The 22,974-nt window shown below is 29.3% G+C and overlaps 2 protein-coding genes across 3 annotated transcripts; one reads left to right on the plus strand and one right to left on the minus strand.

The window, feature by feature from the left end:
- Positions 1–3,807: 3,807 nt before the first annotated feature.
- Positions 3,808–7,886, minus strand: LOC101514108 (probable protein S-acyltransferase 14). Its single transcript, XM_004492555.4, has 7 exons — positions 7,388–7,886; positions 6,279–6,498; positions 6,097–6,188; positions 5,490–5,613; positions 5,328–5,413; positions 4,840–4,905; positions 3,808–4,416 (listed from the first exon to the last, which is right to left on the minus strand). The coding sequence occupies exons 1-7, from the start codon at positions 7,595–7,597 to the stop codon at positions 4,291–4,293; spliced, it is 924 nt and encodes a 307-aa protein (XP_004492612.1). The 5' UTR covers positions 7,598–7,886; the 3' UTR covers positions 3,808–4,290.
- Positions 7,887–18,495: 10,609 nt separating this feature from the next.
- Positions 18,496–20,629, plus strand: LOC101514431 (vestitone reductase). 2 transcript variants are annotated; one of them, XM_004492557.4, is made up of 4 exons: positions 18,496–18,765; positions 18,854–19,378; positions 20,067–20,259; positions 20,358–20,629. In XM_004492557.4, exons 1-4 carry the CDS (start codon positions 18,645–18,647, stop codon positions 20,497–20,499), a joined length of 981 nt encoding a protein of 326 aa, XP_004492614.1. In that variant the 5' UTR covers positions 18,496–18,644; the 3' UTR covers positions 20,500–20,629. The 2 variants fall into 2 exon arrangements, with proteins under 2 accessions (XP_004492614.1, XP_027188750.1); XM_027332949.2 differs by having other exon boundaries at positions 18,576–18,765; positions 18,851–19,378.
- Positions 20,630–22,974: the final 2,345 nt, after the last annotated feature.

A 22,974-nucleotide genomic window follows, 5' to 3' on the forward strand; every position in this document is an offset into this window, starting at 1 on the left:
TTTGAGTAGGAGATTTACCCGTTAAACTGGCCATTAGAATATGATTACAACTTTATTTTATTTTAGAATTTTATTTATCATTTTTTAAATAAAATTCTAAAATAAAATAATGGATCGACATTTATGTCGATGCTTTTAAGTTTTAAATTTTAATTAATTTTTATATCGGTAAAAATATCTTTCTTTTTCTGTTTAGTAATTAATTTCAAATTAAATTATTTGTTCTCGGCTTACTGAAATTAGATTCGGATTTTGAGTTTGTTTTTTCTTTTTTTAATAAAAGTGACTTTAATATAAATAATTTTAGCAATTATATTTTAAATATGTTTAGAAAATCTAAGCTATTTTATGTTTGATTACAATTATATAAAGCAATTTTGTATTTCTCTCTCTTATATTGGTAATGCTTTTTTCCAAAAGTTAATAAAAATATTTCATTTTCAGTATAAAATTTATCTTTTATCAAAATGATTTTTGAAAAACTAACATCGAAATTCATTTCTTATTAAAAAATTCATTTTATCTCTAAGTAATTTTAAAAAAACACACTCATTAATTGATTATATTTTTTATCTTTTAATATTTATGCTTTGATTTCAAATTAAATATTTTTAGTAATTTGATTTTTTTTTTCATATATTTCTATCTTTTCATACTTTAATGGTTAAGGTTTGTTTTTCTTCCTTTAAAGTATATTTCAGGCGTTAGAGACTAATAATTTGAATTAATTATTGAAATAAAATTATTAATTTAATATTTTGAAGATAACACATTTCTTTAGTTGAAGATTAATAAAACTATGTTCTTAATTTGTTATTTAACTAGTATGAGTATTTGAGTATATTGGGGTCTTTTTGGTTCAACAGATTAGAGATAAAAAATGAATTTCACCTATCCTCCAAATTTCTCTAAAATTGGAGAGAACAAAATGAACTCTATAAGAGATTTGACTCACTCACCTCCATCTACCTTCAACCACCCAAGTTCTAAGTGTAAATAATGTGTATAAATTGTTAATCATCGTCCCTGAAACATGAACATCCCTCGAGTAAAACATATTCACCATCAACATGAAATATTAAATAAAAAAATTCAAAGAACATCTTTATGAAGAAATCTACGAAGGAATATTGTATTTAGTATGTCAATCTTTCAAGAGAATGATTGTTGCAAAATCAAGAGAACATTCATATGTTCTTAAACAAGGAAGACCGAAAGTACACTAACTTTATTCCTACACTATACCAATATTGTTTATAGTTGAAATATGTGAATGAAAAATTGATACATCAACTTATCAATTGAATGTCTTATACAAAAGTTGAGAACATTCTAAAGTTGTCAAAGATTATCACTAATTAAAAGACAAGAAGTACTCTCAAGTACAAAAGGTGTCTGCTCACTCATTCACTTTCTTCTACTGTTCAACCACTCTTCAGATATAATATATGTGACAGGTCTTTCTATTACTTTTTGAAGATGAAGATATTTAGATGTTCACAATCTCATATTGAGGAAGATCAAAAACTCATTTATATTATTAAACACGTGTCCAAGAGTCATATTAGCTTCCTACAACATTTTGAAGTCCTCTAAACTCTATAAATATAAAAGACTTTGTACTTCAAAGACCAAGAGATTACATTTGAATTATAACCCACTTCTCAATATACAAATTTATCAAAGCTCTCTTCACCATCAAGCACACTTCTCCACTTTAACCAAATTTGTGGATCACAATATTTTGATGTGTTTTTATATATCAAGCTCATACACTTTGAGTTGTAAAAGATTCCAAAAACTCTATCCTTGTAACATTCTCAAGTTTCATTAGTTCCTAAGAAAATTTGAGTAATAGAGTGAAAACCTATTGAGACTAAGAAAATACAAGTATAAGTCTATTGAAGCTACAAAATTAAAGATTGTGTAGTTAAGTGTGTTTATAATTAAAAGTGCTGAGTTGAAAACGTTCTCAACATACCAGTGATATCTATAAGACTAGACTATATCAAATTAAATCTCACTATCTAAAGACTAGATTAGATCAAATTGAGATGTATATAACCATTATCTTTACTTTATGTTGTATAACCCTAAACCTCCTCATTTAAAGTGCATGTCTAAAATTTTAAAATGGTCAAAATCAATCCTCTTTCTTGTGAGTATTTTATTTCTACTTTTATACGGAGATCCATTTGAAAGATTGACTCAACAAATGATATTCCATACACACTTATTAGAGATCAAATCTATAACCATATGCTTAAGAAAACCAACTATTTGTCAATTGTGGCACACCTTGTTGATTGGTTTTTCTTTTTTCAATCCATAATTTACAATCCTTTGTCATGATTGTTGTCAATATGTTTGATACAAAGAGTATATGTTATGAACATATGGATATTCGCTACTCTTATATATACCACTTAATGTTCCACAAGAAGCTTGATGAAAGTGTGCACTTTGATGGAAGATAATGCGGTCAATTAATTATGTGTTATAAATTCAATTCGTAACTAGTGTGTATGAAAAAAATATCTTTTGGAAAAAATAATCAACCTCTTAAATAAATTTCGATACCTCAAAATAAATTATGCGGTCTCTTAACTTAATTTCAGTTAATATTTTAATCCTTTATTTATTTTTTCTTTTTTAATTTGATATTTTATTTTAATTTTAAGTGACAATTTGATCTTTTATATTTTAAAATGTCAACAATGTTATCCTTTTTTTACAAAAGTTCAAAAAATTCATCAAAATTTTCAAACAAAACCCATAAAATTAATTATCATCTTTAATATAATGCAAATTTCATTAAATTCATAGCTTAAATCTTTAAATAAACTCATATTTTCATTCTTTATTTGATGAATTTGATGTTATTAGAGATGAAAATATGAGTTTATTTGAATATTTGAGTTATGCATTTGATGAAATTTGCATTATATTAAAGATAATAATTAATTTTATGAAGTTTGTTTGAAAATTTTGATAATTTTTTTGAATTTTTGTAAAAAAAAAAAAAAAAAAATAACATTGTTGATATTTTAAATATAAAATATCAAATTATCACTTAAAATTAAAATAAAATATTAAATTAAAAAAATATATAAAAGACTACAAAGTCTACTAAAATTAAATTGAGAAACTATTTAATCCTTCAAAATATTAGCCTCCAATTTTCGACTAGAAAATACAATGGGCAACCATAAAATAATAATCATGTATGGTAAAGAAAGGCTGAGGGCCCATTTGTCATGTTGTTGATTTAGTACTGCTGTACATATAGTAGTGGACCACCGGCTATAAATGCGGTTTTCAGTATATTTATAGCTATTGTTTTTCTTTTTATTTAAGGTATTGTTATAAAGGATGTCTAAACTTGAAGCTCCCTAAACTAGAGTGAATTTCGTTGCCCCCTATTTACATATAATAACAAAAATTGAAGGCTAAAAATATTCCTCATAGCTCTTACATAATAACAAAAATTAAAGGCTGCATAGGTTTGAAAAAACATTTCCAATATTCATTTGCCATTTTTACTATCAATTACAATGCTGTCTCTTTTTTGTTTTGTTTCTTATTTTCAATTAATTGTACAAATAAGAGTGAAGACAAATTTGTTTCCATTATCTTTTGTACAACAAATCTTTAAAAACAGAGACAATACAGGCGACAATTTTATAATTAAAAGTGAGTACAAAATAATACAATCGGAAGACATTTTCTCAAACTAAGAAGAAAGAGAAAGAAAAAGGGGCAAAAAGAGAATGTTAGAGGCATTTAAATAAAGGTTACACATTTGAGTTAAATGACGTTTAAATTTTAAAAAAAATGTATTTAGAAGTTAATTGCATGTATGTACAAGAACATACTAGTGATATTACATTTGAACCTCTTCATGCAAGGAACAGTTGATTGCAAAACTTCAATCAGCAATCACTCAAAATAACATCAGTGTAAGGAAAAAAATTTGAATAGAAGCAAATTCCCTATCCAACACAGTTCATAATCCTGACTGAGACAACAAAATAATTTTATTTTGACAAATAACTGGTTAAACCTTCATTACCACCTGCCCCAATTGCTCGCCGTCACTTGAACTTGGCAAGAGCACCCTTCTCGAGAATACATCATTAATCATACTATGTGCCTGTGCAAATGAATTGTCTTCAGTTTACTTACATGCTGCATATTCTCTTAGAGACTGAAAGCACGCGGATTTGGGGTCTTCAATTTTTCTGTTACAAAGGCAAAAGTAGTTTCTCCTGGTGTTGACAATGTAAGCTCTTAAAACTCTTGGGAGTCGAAGCCGGGTCTTGATGGATACTCGAGGCCCTGAAGTACTGGCATCCTTCGTATATCTTCTTCCGAATAAGCAGGAATAAACCAGTATCGCTTGTCTGTCCCAAAAACCTGAAACCATAGCAACATAGTAGAAAGAGAGTCTCAGAATTTGATTCCTACTAATGTTAATACAGTCATTAGTAAAGAACTTCATGAATTTAAGTGCTTGAATTGTTAAGGTATGTTTGTTTCAAGGTTTGTAAAAATATTCCACGAAAAGTGAATTTAGGAAAATTCACTTTCCCATGTTTGATACAATTTTTTCGAAAAATACTTTTGGCATTATCAATTACCAAGATACGGAATTCCAGCGTGTTATTAATTGCTATTCTGTTGATGAGAGGCCCTTAAAATCAAAACACCTTATAAGATTGAGTTGAAACTTGAAACAGTTTATTAAAGAATTTGTATGCAATAGGTTTAAAACCAACCATAAAGAACATCTAAAAAGGAAATAGTATAAACAAAGCCAATTTAAATACATGCACAAACCTGTTCCAAATTTTTTCTAGTGCCAAGGTTGTAGCGCCATTTAGAAGTAGCTTCCTTTTCGTATGCCTTCTCATAGGAAAGAAAAAAATTCCATCAGTACCCACATAATTAAGCTATCCTTCAATTAGAATAAGAAATAGAAAATATTACATAAAAGAAAGAAATATTTTCAGTGCACAGTGCACAAGCATGCATGCTAAAAAGTCATCCACAATTTCTCGTAATGACCAGTTCGTACATTATCAAAGATTCACACTCTTTTTAATGCAATTAATTACTAATGTAACTTTGTGATAGAAAAGTACTACTACTCAAACTTGCAGAAAAAATATATTCTATTCGCACATCTATATGAGATTACTTCACAAATCAAAAGGTACAAATAAGTAGCACGAAAACAGTGTTCAAAAGTTACTTTTTTGTTCAGATAGACAGATTTCCGAAGTAAAAAGAGGAAACAAGGACATATAGTTATGCAAAAATCTTGCCTCAATAGTGGTTGTATTAGCAGCTACCAATGATACGTGTATGATAAGAAATCTCAAGACACTCAAAACAAATGCCACATTCAAAACTGCAATCAATCCAACATTGTTATAGAAATTCAAATATGAAACTAACAAATTAGAAACCATGTTTTGAGACCCTACCAAAAGCAAGAAAAGTTGTGGCAAGAGTGCCCGGCGTTCCAGGAATTTCTCCATCATCAAAGAATGTTTTGAAATTTGGAAGTAATGATAAAGTCACAAGAGTGGTCTCAAAAAAAGTGTAAAACTGCAACAAGATTTAGCATATGATATTATAATCACGGTAAGTATTTAAACATGGAAGGTACAAACTATACAACAAATTCATATTATAAACTTATGGTAAAAGGAAAGAATATAAACACTAATTATAAATCAACCCTGTGTTTTATACAAATGATATGATTTCTGGAAAATGATGAAAACTAAAATATCTTTTCAAGAGTGCAAGCGACAGAGAACTAAATTAACAAAATTTGATCTACAATTTCAAATTTTCAATAACATCAATAACATTAAGTACATGAAAGAAAAGCCAATTTTTACAACCACTATAGAAATAACTTACAAGGATACAACCATGTAATTGTGTAAGACCCAGAAGTTCATAAGTGACAAACCATCTATGAAACAGTGTATATTATAACATGGACATCACAAGATTGTTAGCTCAGCTTCACACATATATAAAGTATGGTCATTGAAACTTGTACAACTAAGGTGTTCATACCAAGAAAAGAAGAAAATATTTGTAATTTAGAGCGCCGATGCAGTTAACTACCCAGACACAATGGTGGTCCATCTTAAGCACACAACGTCCACCTGGAAATGAACCAGAAAAGTTCAAACTTATTCTTAACTTGTTTCAATATAGCAATACAAAACGGAAACTTCTGAAGTGGCAAAACTCACAAACAGAACAATGGTGACATCGAGCCGGTTTGGGTTGACTGCACTTCCGACAGTACCGGACATTTTTATTCGAAGCATCAGACTGCAAATTACTTAATTCTAACCCGTTTAGTGGATCAGCTTCTCCTCTCTCCTCATCAACAGAAGGCTTCCAGTTAGGAGGTACAATTCCTGGATCAGTGAACACTACAGCAAAGTAACTCCACAGTACCATAACCAACTGCATAATCACACCAAAATATCAATCTCAATCTCAAATCACCGTTATCATTCAGTACATATACAAAAAGACATGAAATGTGACTACTCCATTGTACTAATTATTCTAAAAACTTCCTCCTCAGTGAACTGAATTTCTTAATTTTGTACAAGGCTGAATGGAAAAGGCTTCCCAGTTGAGGGAAAATCATAATAGTACAAAACCTTTCTTTTTTCTAGTAAACTAAGGTATCCCCACACGCAACTGCAGAGACTAATACCTCAAGGTAACTAAGATCCATTTAAGGGATTGACCTCTCCTAGCACCAGCCAGGGATCAAACCTCTGACCAAATGGTTAAAGGACTCAAGCATCTATAACTTGTGTCACGCCATGTTGGTAGAACAAAACATTTTTACTCCAACTACTTCTCAAGAAGATTCAAACTTTGGATTTGACTCCTCTAAAATGAGCAACTCATTAAAGTGAGTAATATGAACCATTAATGATAAAATCAATGGTTGACATTATGGGCACATGCATTAGCAATCATAAGGGGTTATAACATCACTATTGTTTTACTCACTTTACCAACTTCTAAGTTTAGAGGAGCCAACTTCTCAAACTTTCCAAAATCATCATCATAACAATACACGAGCCCACCATATAAACCTATAAAATTATCATGATGCATAACTAACTAACTAAATTACAAAATTTTGCCAACCTCTACCTTTGGATTTCTCTTTTTATGAAAAAGAAGTCCACAACGAAAAAACACCATAACTAAAATTCAAAGCCCAAATGCCAAAATCAAGATTCACAACCTCTCCCCACCCTCAAAAAAGGAAGAAAAAAAATCTACTTTCAATTATATATAAAAAAAAAAAAACATAATCTTTGAAGCTTACCAAGCAATGAAACAAGATCAACACCGTTAAGGAGGTAAGAGAACCAATGCCACCAAAATACAAAGCAGGTCCATAATTCGTCAAGACAACAGCATAATAGGTAACACCAACAATCCCAAGAAAAAAAATAATCATAACATAGCCGAGTCCACGGAGTGAAGTGCAGAACTTGAACACATTCCAAGCCATAACAACTCCAGATCTATGCATGCTAGAGAAAGGGAAGAAATTGAAAAACCGAACTACAATTGAGCTGCAAAGAGAATCATTGATTTACTCCAATGTTGGGGGGAAAGAGAAAACGGAAAAGGATTTAGTTGCGTGGTGGGTTGGGATTTAGTGGAGAATTGAGTGGAAAATTGAGAATTTTGGGGACGCGAGTGTGATCATATGGAAAACATGAAAGTGTGGATCATGGTTGATGCAGAATGCAGAGTGCTATGCTAACTATACTATTTTCGGACTTTACTTTGGTAATGAAACGGAAATCAAATGAATCTAACAAAACATATTTATTACCTCTCTCTTTAAATATAAAATCCCCTTCAAGTAATTCTTTGTACCTTTCTACAAGAGTTTGTTTCCATTTTTAATTATGTTAATTATTTTTTTATTAACATATTTTTAATTAATTTATATTTTTTCTATAATTAATAATGAAAATTATAATAAAAATATTAACTAATTTAAAAAAAAATTATAAAAATAATATCAATTGTCAATTAATTAAGATCACTATCAATTATTTTGATTATCGCAATTTGATTAGAGTCTTATACTTAGGGAGGTAGTATTTTTAAAATATTTTATTTAATTTTTTTTTATATAAAAAATATTTTAATTTATATCTTTATTTATATATTGATGACACAAAAGTACTATTTTAGTCACTTAATTTATTTATTTATTTTTTGTTTCATTTTGTTTCTTTGACTATACTTCTACTAGTTAAGTTGATTATTTTCGTTAACTTATATCAATTTTTTTTTTAAGTTTTATCATCTTTGATCTAAAAATAAAAAATTTCATTTACCACCTTCAAATTCATAACTTACGAATTCAAATTCATAATTTTTTCAAATTTAGAAAAATGAAAAATCCCCAAATTCATTTTTCTTATTTAGAGTCAGACCCCCTTGTGAATTAAAAAATTCATTCTTTAAAAATAAACTTATTATTTTCATCATCAACATCGTCAAATTTGTCATCTTCGTAATTCAAATTTAGAAATTCACCACCTCATTCAATCCAAAAATTTGGAAAAATTCTATTTCAAACACAACCTCAAATTCAAGAAAACTCATCAAACTCAATCCTTTCAAATCCATAACAATGAGAGATGGCCTCAAATCATCGTTTGGGCATAAAAACATATACGAAACATGACATTATTTAGTAAATGCAATGCACACATAGAAACACAAGTCTACCTAAAATCAATCGCCAATAAAAAATCCAAAACCTCAAATCCAAACAACTTGAAAATGTAAAATTAAAAGAAAATCCAAAAAAGAACTTAAAGCTATATGAATCGAGTAATTAAGAAAGGAAAATGAGATTGGTGAAGAGGGGTGAGTTTTCTTGTTTAAAATCCCATTGTAAATTAAAAAACAAAGGAATTTTTTCATTTTTTAATGGATTTGAATTTGTAAGTTATGGATATGAGATGTTATGGATTTGAAATTCATATATTTGATGATTTTTTTAGATTGAAAAATATCATAAATATATAAGTTTATGAGTTGCAAGATGAGAGAGAAAAATGATATCATAAAATTAATTTTTCTTTACAGAAACTAACATAAGGACCAACTTTACTAATGAAAATATACTTAAAGATTAAAATAAAAATATTAAGAGATTAAACTTAAACTAAAAGATAAATTAAAAAACTAAAATAATAATTTAACTTATAACTTTTATTGTTCTTTAAAAAAGATTAACTATTGTTGTAATATATCAATAATATCAGATTTTCTAGAAATATAAGTATCAATATCAACCCCATCATTTAAACATATTTATTTACTTTTCATTAAAAATTAAACAAGTTTATTTTATCTAACAATAGTATTTCAACAAACTATATCTGGCTACATTGATTTGATCACCAAACATCTCATTTTTTCTATTTATTTTTTTAATTTTATTTTAAGAAAATTTATTTTCATTCATTTAGTTATGTTTGTTTATAATTTAAAATAATTCCTTTTTATATATTTATAGATGGAAGTTTTTTATGTTGTGTCAAAATTCATTTGATCTATTTATAGAATAAAATAATTTGATTTTTATGTTTTTAATTGCAGTTTTAGTCGCTCTATATTTGTCAATTTAATAAATACGTCTCTGTTTTAAAATTTGGCAGAATCGGTCCATAATTCTGACTTTTTAACTAAAAAATGATAATATGACATGTTTTAAATAACGTGACATAAAATACGATGATATAAAATGATTAACACATATGAAAATACCGTAAAACTCTATAAAAGCTTCACTTTTAATTTTGATATTTTTTTTGTAATTTAATTAATGACATGAATAATTAAGACATTTAGATGGTTAATTATCATGAAATCGTATGAGGGAGACGTCTATATTATAAAATTGTCATTTTTTTAATTTAAAAATATGAAGAAGAGATCAAAACTGTCAATATTTAAAATATGGAGACCAATTCTATGAATTGGTGAAAATAGAGAAACAAAAACTGTAATTAAGCCATGTTTCTATTATATGTCTTTTTTTTTTTTGTACAAAAGAGGGGAGAAGCCCAAAAGAAAACCTAAGCGACAAGGCAAATATTCTTAGGCGTGCAAACCCTAGAGATATTATCAAAAAGGTACCTATAGATCTAAAATAAAGGAGATTCTCCTAACTGTTGCACCCTAAAATTTCGAGTGCAGTTTATTCTAAAATTCGAAGAAAATTGGGAAACCCTTAAGAATAAAAAAATGGTATTTGAAACCAAATTTTGAGCTCGAGAGTCGATTATGCATAGGGATCATCCCACTTAACCTACAATTTTCCATGATCATGTCAACCAAAAGTTTGAGGTCACTTCCCATAATAAGATGAGATAATCATTCTCTGTGGGCCATAACCAAACCAAGGGATAAACCCCACATTTATGCATGCAAAGTGTCACACGCGTCGATCTTCTTGATGTGCCCATTTATCCACCTCATTGCAAAGTTGCGAAAAAGCCCTCCACGCGTCAAAAGCTTACACCATTGTTCCTGCATGCGTCATCACTATTAAGTTTGATTCATTCTTCTTGAGGTTTTTTCCACCCAATATAGATAATTTCTCGATGATACAATTGTCGATGAAGTGTTTGCATGGAGCAATCCACAATCTTCCTAACGAAGTTATGAATAGCCCCAACTGGATTGTGCAGCTACTGAAAGTCCACCTCAAAGATGGCTTTGTTTCTCCACATTCACAAAAACCAGCAGGTATCATGAAGGTAGATTTTCATCCTCCCATTGTTGTTTGAATCCAATGATTGTTGAGGTTGCTAGCAATCCAATCCCTACAATTTAAAGAGAAAAAAATTAGAAGCCAAATTAGATGAAACAATGTTAAGCCATACCTGAGTTGCTACACATAGTCACACATGATATGAAGGGTTGTCTCATCATATCTCCCACACAAGGAACAAACAGGTGAGATCCCTACACCCCACTTACTTCTACGATAATTTGTAAGGATGAGGGTCGCTCCAACTCCAAAGGTTCTTCCATATACCAGTCATAACTTGGATATTCTCGTGCTGCAACTTATAAGCATTTTGCACAGTGAACTAGTGCGTGCTAGTTTCGCCCCACCCTAAGGTATCAAGACCATTGGTATTAGTAGGGGTCGGGAGAGCAACAACTTGGTTCACAATGTCCTCATAAAGGTTCTTGGTAAGGAAGTTCATGTCGCAGTCACCAATAGTGGCCAAAACATCTCTCACAATAATGGCAGCGTTAATGAAAAAGAAGATAAAAGAGGCCAAGAAAATGCATAATACAATGAGCCTGTTCAAAAGATGTATCTACAAACAAAAGAAGATAATCAACAAAAAGAAGTTGAGAGATTTGTGGATTATACCTGCCAGCACACATTGGTTTCCAATAGTCAGCTTCATCTTGGTCAAAAATAATTTGTGAAAGTCTTCCCATACATATGACAAAAAGATAAGGATAAAGGGTTTTTTTGCCTTATATCTCAAGATGAACTAAAGGGATATGTTTTTTTTTCCATTCCACGTTATTTTGTAGAAAGGGGACAAAATACAATGGTAAATGACCATAGTGAGCTTAGTAAGAAACTTACACTCCTCCATACAGTTCTAAATGAAGTTCCAGTTAAGGCATTCATATGTTTTTTCTAGGTCAATTTAAATGGACACACTTTTTGACATTTAATTCTCGACATGTAATGGACCATCTCCTAAGCAATAGTAATATTATGATGGATGCTACAACCTTGGATAAGGCTTGATTGGGATGGTGAAGTAATGTCATTCAATATCAACTTAATCTTGTTTACAATGACTTTAGAAATAATTTTATAAACAACATTGCACAACTTGTTAATTTTAGAAATTAACATAGTAAGTATATAATTAATAAAAGATAGAAGAAAATGATTTACCTAAATCTAGTTAACATACTAAAAAAATAGGAATTTGTAATAGTGTCCCAACAATTATGGAAGAAGATCGCAAGATATCCATCTTCACCGGTGACTTATGAGTCCCTATTCCAAAACTTGTTTTCTTACACTCATTTAAAGTAATATGGGCGCTCAAACATACATGATGGTCAACAACTATAGTAGGATAAATGTTTCGAGATATTACAAGATCGCAAACAGATATATTATCAGTGAATAATCAATGTAAAACTGGCGAACCCTCATTTTCAAAAACTTTGTGTCTTCAGTACAAGAACTTGTGTCATCCCTCAAGGTCAAAATCTTACGTTCCTCCTCAAAATATTACTATTTTGAATACCACTCAATCTGGACAAAAGATATTTTTAAGTGTGGAGTAAGGGTGGCCAAGATGCAAATAAAATTTGGCTCTCCTCCCAACTTCTCATTCAACGTTATATGGAAATCGGCGTGAGTAATCCACACAACTTTAAATCTAAATGGAAGACTCCCCTCATTCGACTGTTGAACCTCAATAAGAGTCAACATGGGACAACAGTCTGACTACACCCTAAAAATGACTTTAGCAAAACATTTATTATATTTATTTCTCCAAGCCACATTACACAAAACTCGGTCGAACATTTTGAAAACTCTATCATGATATTCCCACTCAGGGCTTCTCTAATTCGAGAAATGAAGACATCTTTTAATGGAAACTTAAGTTCCCCATTTTCTCTCTTTAGGACCAACAATCTCATTAAACTCACTCATCATTAAGGGATCAAGGATAATACTAGCAATGTCCCGAAGTTTATTGCAGATGTCTTTTCTTTCATTTTCCTATGGGCTAGTATAAGCTACATAAAAGAGCCAAGAGTTAAAGTCTCCATTTTAACTCTTACATGGAGAAAATGGTTATCCTCCTAAAGAACATCAACATTAATATTTGTCCCATTCTACAACAACCAAATACTCTCTAAGAAACCTCTAGCATTAAAGAGCACATAATTTTTAAAATCCAAGCTTAGTTATACGAGCAACCAACCACTATACTTTGGTTCTTGCAAAGCCACCAAATCAATACAGTTTTTCCAAGGATAAGTTTTAAGTGCTCTACGAAATTTTTGTCAATAAGCACCCCTACAATTCCAAGCTAGCACAATCATTAAAAATTTAAGAAAATAAAAAAGAATACTAAAGTATTGGTGGTCTTATTCCACATCAGTTAAGCTGCAATGTGTTGTCCACCACCGTGTCCATATTCAAGCCCTCGTTGGTTGAGTTGGGTTGTGAGCTAAGATTCACCCAATAGGTTTATGTGAACCTCCAAAAATAGGATTAACAAGCTTGGTTGAGTCTACTCCATGGTGCCCTCGCTTTTTTGGGCTATTCATGTTCGAAAGCTCTTTTTGGACATGTGGTCATTATTCTTCTACTTTGCAATATGATTGGGCTTTGAGTTATGTTTACTGCCTACAACATTGGATGATGAAGTCCCTACAATGATTGTTGTGTATCCCTTTTTTTATTTACCAACTACATGACTAGTTGGATTATCCTTTACTTTTGTTGGTCCACTATTACTAAGCCCACTTGTATCGTTCCTTTGCCTTTTCATCCGTTTGTTGGCCCAATTTTGAGGCAATATATTGAAGTCTCCATGAATGCCCTTACTTCCATCATGCATAGCCCTATGAATTTTACCTTGATCACATGCAAAAGAGTCAATTCATTTTGAATTTTTTATTTATGAAGGTTATTAAGCATACCTTTTTTAGACCTATATTGACCTTTCACCTCAATGTTAGAGCTTTTTTTTTTCTTCTTAACCTTAATCAAATATCCCTGAAGATCAAGGCCATTGAGATCTCCTCCCACAATTCCACTTGGCTCTCGAGTTTCTTGGCCATATTTTGAGTCGTTTTCTTGCACCATTGTCACTTCAACCTTTCAAATTTGGTCCTTGATTCCATCAAAACTCTGGTATGATGATGTTGTCTTTGTTTCTGTTTTGGTAGTGGGGTTATGCAACCCCTTGTCATATGGTCGTAACACCCAAAATTGGTACAACTGATGTGTAATCCCTCATACTGAACTTGATACCATTCACCATTGATTCCTACCCTACCAATAATCAGTTAGATTAAATTAACCTCAATACACATTCTCACTAATCTACATTGATGCATTCTTAACATGTGAAGATCAATCTTAATCGGAGTACCAAGCATTGTAGCAATGGACCAAATAATTATCTCATCGTAATAAACAAGGTTTTGTTAGTGTTTAAACTGTTTCAATGGAAGTAAAACCAGAAGAAAAAAAAAAGGAATGATATGAATGTGTTGTTTTTATTGAGAGATGAATATGTTATTTATACATAGCTTTTATTACATTGTTTCTAACTAACTTCTACCTAACTAACTAACTAACAAGTGGTTAGTTATTTGATTACACACAATCAAACTTAACTTGAATTACACAAAATGAATACGAAGACTGTTTAACGTTCTCCGTTTTTCTGACACTCAAAACCAAGAACGTTCTCCGTTTTTCTGACACTCAAAACCAAGAACGTTCTTGGTTTCCAACACTTTCCCTTAATTCAAGTTTCTAAGTGATTTTACACTTAGCAATCTTTTTAGCTCTTCAAATCTACTTGTCCTCAAGGCTTTGGTCATTATATCAACCAACTGAACTTCAGTTTGACAATAAATGAGCTTCAACTTGCTTCTCCCAACTTGGTCTCTTAAGAAGTGAAACATTGTCTCAATGTGCTAGTAGCGTCGAAAATGGCTAGTGCGTGGCGCCCCTTTCTCAAACCTTAGCGGGTCGCATTTTAGAGAGAGAAAAAAAACATTATATATCTTTTTCTTGGTTTCCAACACTTTCCCTTAATTCAAGTTTCTAAGTGATTTTACACTTAGCAATCTTTTTAGCTCTTCAAATCTACTTGTCCTCAAGGCTTTGGTCATTATATCAACCAACTGAACTTCAGTTTGACAATAAATGAGCTTCAACTTGCTTCTCCCAACTTGGTCTCTTAAGAAGTGAAACATTGTCTCAATGTGCTAGTAGCGTCGAAAATGGCTAGTGCGTGGCGCCCCTTTCTCAAACCTTAGCGGGTCGCATTTTAGAGAGAGAAAAAAAACATTATATATCTTTTTCTACTTAATATTATTTTTTATTTGATTTCAAATTATGCAGTTATGCAAAGTACAATACATAATTCAATGTATAAATAAAAATTAATTATATTTTAATCAACTTATACCTACAGTAACTCTTATTAGAGTTATTCTATTTAATTATTTTTTATAGAAATTTAATTTATTCAACTGTCATAAAGTTGATAAAGTTTTAAATTTAACCTTCTTAATTAAATAATCAATAGTAAGAATGTGAATAAGGTCTTTTAACAACTTTTCAACAACAACAAAACAACAAAAAGCCTTATAACAACCATGAACGACTTAAGGCCGTTTAATGGAAATTTTATGTTGTATCTTCACTCTTATACGTATACTTCCAAAATATTTAAAAATGTGAATTTTAACTTTGACATTTTTTACTATTTTATAAATTTAAACTTACTTTTTTTTTTCTCACCATTTATAAATTTTCAGGTCAATCAATCCAAATTTTTTAGTATAAAAGATTTTTTTGGATACTACCAAAAAATCTTTTATAAGATTTCTAATTCAAAAAATTGAAAATGTGTATATTAGAAACTTTTAAAAAAAAGTTTCCGTTACACAAAGTCGAAAACTTTTAAAAAAGTTTTCTGGCATAAAAGATTGAAAACGTAAACTACCAAAAAAACTTTTCACAAGTTTTTTTGATAAACTCTTTTGAAAAACTTGTGAAAAAGTTTTCCCGTACACACCTGTCTTTTATTTTTATTTTATTTTTTTATATATACTTTTTTTTAATTTAGTTATATAAATTTTAACATATATGGATAAACTCTTACTATTATGTGATAAAACGTGCGCCGATACTATCAACATTTTCGACACATATCAAATATGAATAATTATAATTAATATTATAAAAATCTATTATTGTGATTAATTATTATAATTTATTTTATATTTTACTTCATATATTTGACACATGGGAATCTTTTGTAAATTGGGTAGGGAGATTGGTATAAAAAGCAAAGTGACACTTATCATCACTAGATCATATAAAGAGATAAATGAGGAATAAATTAATATTAGATTTGTGACAAAGGAGGAAAATACAACCGTGTTGATAGTTTAACTCGAAGTTCAAAAAAAAAAGTGTGGTTGTCCTTTCAAACTTAGATCAAAATCATTATAATATGGTTTAGGATGGACAACTAAAATATTTTGTGGAATTCACAATATTGAATTACTTGATAGTTTGGAGGGACATGCATTTGTTGGACATTTAGATGAAGAAGAAAAAACATATGTTCATGACTTAACAAAATATAATGTTGCACTGAGATATCTCATTGCAAGATCAATACAAGAACAATATTACTCATATCTCACAAATATACAAACATAGGAGTACAATTCAATTGCAGGTGAGATGTCCTAGAACAGATATGCAATATTTATTCTAGTTAATTAAAGATACAAAATATGTGTGTTTGAATAGAAAGTAGGAATATTTAGATGTTATAAGAGATATATTCAAGTTAAATTAGTGTCTCCTCCAAGGATGTTGTGGATTGAATCCACTCTAGAGGAGCATCCATTATAGATGATGAAGTATCAATGTCACATGCTATCCATATTATCATGTCGTCTCGTCCTCTAGCACCAACACCCACACAAAAAAGGAATAAAAAAAATTTCAGAAATTTTGCGGTTTCAAGTTTTTTAATAAAAGAGGTGTGTTTCAGAAATCTTGATTTTTTTTTTTTTTTAGTTTCGAAAACCTTAAAAATGTTTCCTAGTAAAGAGGTATATATCTGAAAACCTGAAAAAAATTTCCCCATTTCATTTGTTTTATGACTTATTGGACCTATCTTATAACAAGGTGCACCGGAACCATCGTTTACTATAAAAAAACAAAGTCTAGCATTCAACCACAAATTTATATTTTTAATTTTTTTTCAAAAAAAAATATTTCCTCCATGTTATAAAAAAAATTTTGAAGGATTTTTAGACTTATTTATAAGAAAAAGTCATAACTTTTGAGAAATATTTATTGTTTAAAAGACTTTTATTTAATATATGTCTTTATTACGTAATTTTTACGAGGATAAATTTGGAAAAATATCTACAAAATTACCACAATAAATAACTTAATTGGTTTTGATAATTTTTGTCTTTTTTTTTTTTTAATTTGCTTTTATGATTCAAATGGTTTTTTACATGTTAAATAAAAAAAATCATTTTTTACAAATTTATAATCCATACGACCATTACAATTATATAATTGAATATAAAATAAATAACTATTATTGGCTTATTGTCCTGGCTTCTTGTCATTAAAGTCCATGTCGGTCATATTTTTATTATTGATATCGATTTTTCTTTTGAAAAGGATCATCCATATTTGAAGGTGGCGGCTTCAACTTTACTGAAATGGCCTTTTGTTTGTTTTTATATAAAGTGGCCCCACTTCAACCGTTCAACTTTGGTTGGCTTTTCTATACTGATGTTTTTTAGTATAGAAATGCAATTCACTGGCTTGTGCACTCAGTGAAAAAAAAAATGATTAATTAAAACAATAAATAACATTGGGTTGACTTTTGTGGAATAAGTTTGATGTTTTTAAGATTGTTAAAAAAATTAAATACTGAACTAAAGTGCTGAACTGAACTGAACCGAATTATTTTTAAACTGAACTGGTTTATAAAAATTGAGAACTAAATAGTTTCGAACTGATTTTCTAAAATTAGAATCAAACCAAACTGAGCTTTAGTTTGAAAAAACCGAATCAAATTGGTTTTTAGTTCGAAAAAACTGAGCCGAACTGGTTTTAACTTCAAAAAACGTGAACCGAACTTTTTTATAGAAATAATTAGGGGTAGTTGTGTAAAATTTGGCTTATATAAATAAAAAAATTAAGTTAAACCGATTTAGTTCAGTTCAAATAATAAACCTGGCACCAATTTATAAAACGATTCGGTTTGGTTTTTTGAACTGAAAATCAGTTCAGTTCAGTTTCTTCAAACTAAAAACTAATTCGGTTTAATTTTTAAACGGTTCTAGTTCAAAATTGAACTTTGTCCACTCAAAATTTTTACTATATGTATGCCGAACTATGATTAAAAAAAAAATAAATAACAAATAAATAGGAGAAATGACGCCAAAGAAAACAAACTTGCGGTCAAGCCAGCATTTGACATGAACCTCATGCCACAGCTGATCCAATAAAACTAATATTCAACATGTCACACTTGGTTAGTCAAAAAACTGTTTTTATCTACCAAAATAAAATCAAAAAGTCCTACACTTGGTCAAGTATGGCGTGTTCAATATTTTTATTCTCAATAGTTAATTAAGTGGTTAGCATAATGTCATGAGTATATATATATATATATAAATTCATCATCCAATCAATATTATATTGTGAGTACATATTAACAGAACAATCTTCATAGAAAATAAAGAGTATTGAAATGGCTGAGGGAAAAGGAAGAGTTTGTGTAACTGGAGGGACAGGTTTTCTTGGTTCATGGATTATCAAAAGACTACTTGAAGATGGTTACTCTGTTAATACCACTGTTAGAGCTGATCCAGGTAAATCACTGTTGGTTTATTTATGCTCTATTGGTGAATATTACTTTTGTTATGTCTTGACTATTTTCTATGTTTTTGAGCTTAGCAGAACGTAAGAGAGACCTTAGCTTCCTCACAAATCTTCCTAATGCATCTGAAAGACTACAATTTTTCAACGCCGATCTAAGCAATCCAGAAAGTTTTTCCACAGCAATTGAAGGTTGTGTTGGGATATTCCACACTGCATCTCCAATTGATTTTGCAGTTAGTGAACCTGAAGAAGTTGTGACAAAAAGAACAGTTGATGGAGCATTAGGCATTTTAAAAGCATGTGTTCATTCAAAGACAGTAAAAAGAGTTATATACACTTCAAGTGGCTCTGCTGTTTCATTCACTGGAAAAGACAAACAAGTCTTGGATGAGAGTGATTGGAGTGATGTTGATTTGTTTAGAACTGTCAAACCATTTGGTTGGTCTTATGGAGTTTCAAAGACTTTGGCAGAAAAAGCAGTGCTTCAATTTGGTGAACAACATGGTCTTGATGTTGTCACTTTGGTTCTTCCTTTTATTGTTGGACGTTTCATTTGTCCTAAGCTTCCTGATTCTATTGAGAAAGCTCTTGTTTTGGTATTAGGTACAAATTTTGAACCTTATTCCACTCATCACATTTCTTTTATTTTCTTATGTTTATTAATTGAGATTGATTTGAATAATTTTGAGATCTAAATGAGTGGATTGTGGTATTTAGAGTGAGATTTTTTAACACTGATTTTAATTTAATGTTGGCCTAATTGTAGTTTTGTTCCTCTATTTTAACTGAATCGCGAAAGTAGTACTCCCATTTTATTTCTTCCCAGTTTTGGTCTTCTAAACCGAATTTTGGTCGAAAACTCAAGGAAGTTTCGTTTTTTCAAGTCATACCATACCATTTATATTCATAGATTTCAGATACAATTGTTGCACCAAAAGATTTTGGCGCATTGTGTGACTTAAATAAACGCAAAACAAATGAAACTTCATCATATTTTGGATCAAAATTATGTTTGGGGATCAAAACCGAGGAGAAATAAAATGGAAGGACTACTTTTGCGATTCAACTAAAATAGATGGACCAAAACTGCAATTAAGTATTTAATGTTCAATCTTTAGTCGTGAAATCATCAATAAAGATCACTTTAGTAATTACCTTATTGATAGGAAGTACCTATTGTTTAAAAACTTTTTAGGACACCAGACACAACATTATAAGAGTAATAAAGCAAAATCCTATGTTGTTTTGAAGATTAAAACCTTAAAAATGCAACTATTGAATTGATATGCAGGGAAAAAAGAACAAATTGGTGTGACACGTTTCCACATGGTACATGTGGATGATGTAGCTAGAGCACACATATATCTACTTGAGAATCCTGTTGAAGGAGGAAGATATAATTGTTCACCATTCATTGTATCTATTGAAGAGATGTCTCAACTTCTTTCAGCTAAATATCCAGAATTTCAAATTCTAACAGTAGAGTGAGTTTCTATTTTCCTTCTATGTATATAAAATTCTTCATTACAAATTTTATATCTTTGATTATTGTATATTTATTTATTTTGTTTTATTCTTTTAGTGAGTTGAAGGAAATTAAAGGTGCAAGGTTACCACATTTAAACTCAAAGAAGCTAGTGGACGCTGGTTTTGAATTTAAGTATAGTGTTGATGATATGTTTGACGATGCAATTCAATGCTGCAAGGAAAAAAACTATCTCTAGATCTAAAGTTTCTATAACTATAGAAGATCTTTTTTCCTAAGTTTGTGTTTGGAAATTAATGCTGTAACATCTCGTTGACAAAACAATAAAGTGCCTAAGATCAATGAAATAATCAATTTATTTTTCTGAATACTAAGCTGTTTAACATTCATAGGGCCAGCCAGAACTATTTCTCAACATGTGACTCTTAAAGTGAGTCAAATATGCCATTTTATATGCTCTTTTGAAAGAATGCTCAATAATAAGAGGTTATAATATTCTATATATACTACGTTTTATCTTGAATACTACGTAACAATTCAAATAACTCTTAGTCAAACAAACAAAAAACTCAAGTAACTCTTGCTGAATTATTTAACTGAATTAAAATTAGAAAGAAAAAAAATAAGTGCATTTCCTTACCTGATTTTCGTAGTTTTTAACATAAATTATACATTTTGTAGTTATAATAAATCTTGATAAAATTACGGTTGATTAAGTTAAAAATTATACAAAAAAATATTTAAGAAAATACACATAAGTTTTGTCTTTAAAATTGGTGATGTTTGTTTGGCAGAAAAAAATATTTCACTAAATTAAAATAGTCCAATAATGTGATAGTCAAAGTAATTGACCAATATAATTTTTTTTACTTAAAAAAAGATATTCATTTATTCAAATTGATAAAAATTATATCGATCAAGAATTTATAATTCAAAGTTACTAAAATAAAAAATAATGAATCTGGAAATAAATTCACTGTATCCAGATTAATATCATACAACGTTAAAATATATACAAATATGAAAAAGTCTGCAAATATAATAAAATTGAAATGCCTAAAATATTTATGTCTCTGAACTATAATATTGACTACACTAAAATCATTGATAAAATTTGCACTTAATTGATCAAAGTTCATCTATCAATCTGAATCAAAAATCACTGCAACAATACGATAAACCAAAATGTCACAATAAAACGATGAACAAACAAAACGCTGCATTGACAAAATGAAACCACAAAATAAAAATTAAATATGAGTGATAATCATTTATTTAAATAAAAGAAAATGATAACTAATTTAGAGGGAGATGTTGGACAAAAAATGGATCTTAAATCACCTCTCTTGAGTCAAAAATAAGAACCAATAGAAAAAAAATGATATAAATGTATAAATATATCAAGCTGAACAAACTTAACAAAAGTTGACGACAACACATAGAAATAATTGATTATTTGTTCGTTGTGTGTCCTCTTTTTGGATCTGTGTGATATGATGTTTTGAATTGGTTTGGACTATTTGGTGTATTTCATAAAGATGCAATCAACCACGCTAACCAATTTGATGGTATTTTTTCATGCAGTCGTGTAACACGTCAAATAATTAATTTAGTTTGGTTTACGGTGATGTGGACAATTTGGAAATCAAGAGGGGATTTTTCGTTCGCATGTTTTGAATGCAAATCTTATGAGCAAACCAAACGTTTAACATGGAAGTAGATCAAATTGTATATAATTTTTTTTTGTTATGGCTATAACCAATGGTGCTCTTAATCTTTAAAGTATTATCGTTTGTGGTTAATTATTTGAGTAATTTAGTTTGTATTTCTGTTTTATTTTAGTTATACAATAAAAATATTGTAGAATTTCTTTTCTTTTGCTCTAAAAACTTCTTATATTTAGAACGTTTTTCAAAATATATTTATTTTTGACTCGTTTAAAAAAAATTATTATTATTTAAAATAAAAATATAATTTATTATTAATATGATTTGTGACGGATGAGTTACACATTAGTTATTTAAATTTCAAACTTGCGGTCCCCTAATTGACTAATTGTATCAAGAAAGTAGGGTCGCCAACCCCTTGAGCATGAATCGTGGCCGGAAATTAATAATTGACCTACCAATCAGTCAATTCAATTGATAGAATAGGATTAAAGAAATATCTTTTTTTAATTCTTTACAGACCAATCTATCTAAAAAGAAACGGTTCATCTCATGCTCTCATGGGCCGGGAACAAACTTTTCTACCAGAATTAATATTTAATACATTAGTTGATTGAAAGTAATTGCTACCTAGGTTTTTATTTTTTAATATAATAGTAAAAATAATTTCTTTTCTCTTTAATGTAATTATAATAATAAAAATATTCAATGTAAATTATCCATTTCTCTAAAGTTTTTTACATCATTGTTCAATCACAAATCGTCATTGAAAATGTCTTAAAAATTAACTAACATCAACATAAACTTATTAAAATTTTTATAGAAAAAAATAACAAAGAATCACATTATTAAAAAAGTAACATATTAAAATTATTTGTGATTGATTAATAATATAATTTTTTTATATTTAAAAAATATAAAATATATATTGTCAATATAAAATAGTTTTTACACTATACTTAATAAACATCTTATATATATTCTATTAAATCAAAAAGCTATTTTGAAATAGATTGTAAGTAATAATTTTTTTTTATCGAATAACA

The sequence above is a fragment of the Cicer arietinum genome, chromosome 3 (genome assembly GCF_000331145.2).
Source record: "Cicer arietinum cultivar CDC Frontier isolate Library 1 chromosome 3, Cicar.CDCFrontier_v2.0, whole genome shotgun sequence".
In the NCBI taxonomy this organism is placed as follows: domain Eukaryota; kingdom Viridiplantae; phylum Streptophyta; class Magnoliopsida; order Fabales; family Fabaceae; genus Cicer; species Cicer arietinum.

Excerpts from the sequence above, each read along its gene's own strand:
- LOC101514108 (XM_004492555.4), bottom strand. The coding sequence starts at position 7,597 with ATGCATAGATCTGGAGTTGTTATGGCTTGGAATGTGTTCAAGTTCTGC. Across the intron at positions 5,614-6,096 it reads AATATTTTCTTCTTTTCTTG|TTTTACACTTTTTTTGAGAC; the intron begins GTATGAACACCT and ends ATCTTGTTGCAG. Across the intron at positions 5,414-5,489 it reads CACAACTTTTCTTGCTTTTG|TTTTGAATGTGGCATTTGTT; the intron begins GTAGGGTCTCAA and ends GATTGATTGCAG.
- LOC101514431 (XM_027332949.2), top strand. The coding sequence starts at position 18,645 with ATGGCTGAGGGAAAAGGAAGAGTTTGTGTAACTGGAGGGACAGGTTTT. Across the intron at positions 19,379-20,066 it reads AGCTCTTGTTTTGGTATTAG|GGAAAAAAGAACAAATTGGT; the intron begins GTACAAATTTTG and ends ATTGATATGCAG. Across the intron at positions 20,260-20,357 it reads TTTCAAATTCTAACAGTAGA|TGAGTTGAAGGAAATTAAAG; the intron begins GTGAGTTTCTAT and ends TTATTCTTTTAG.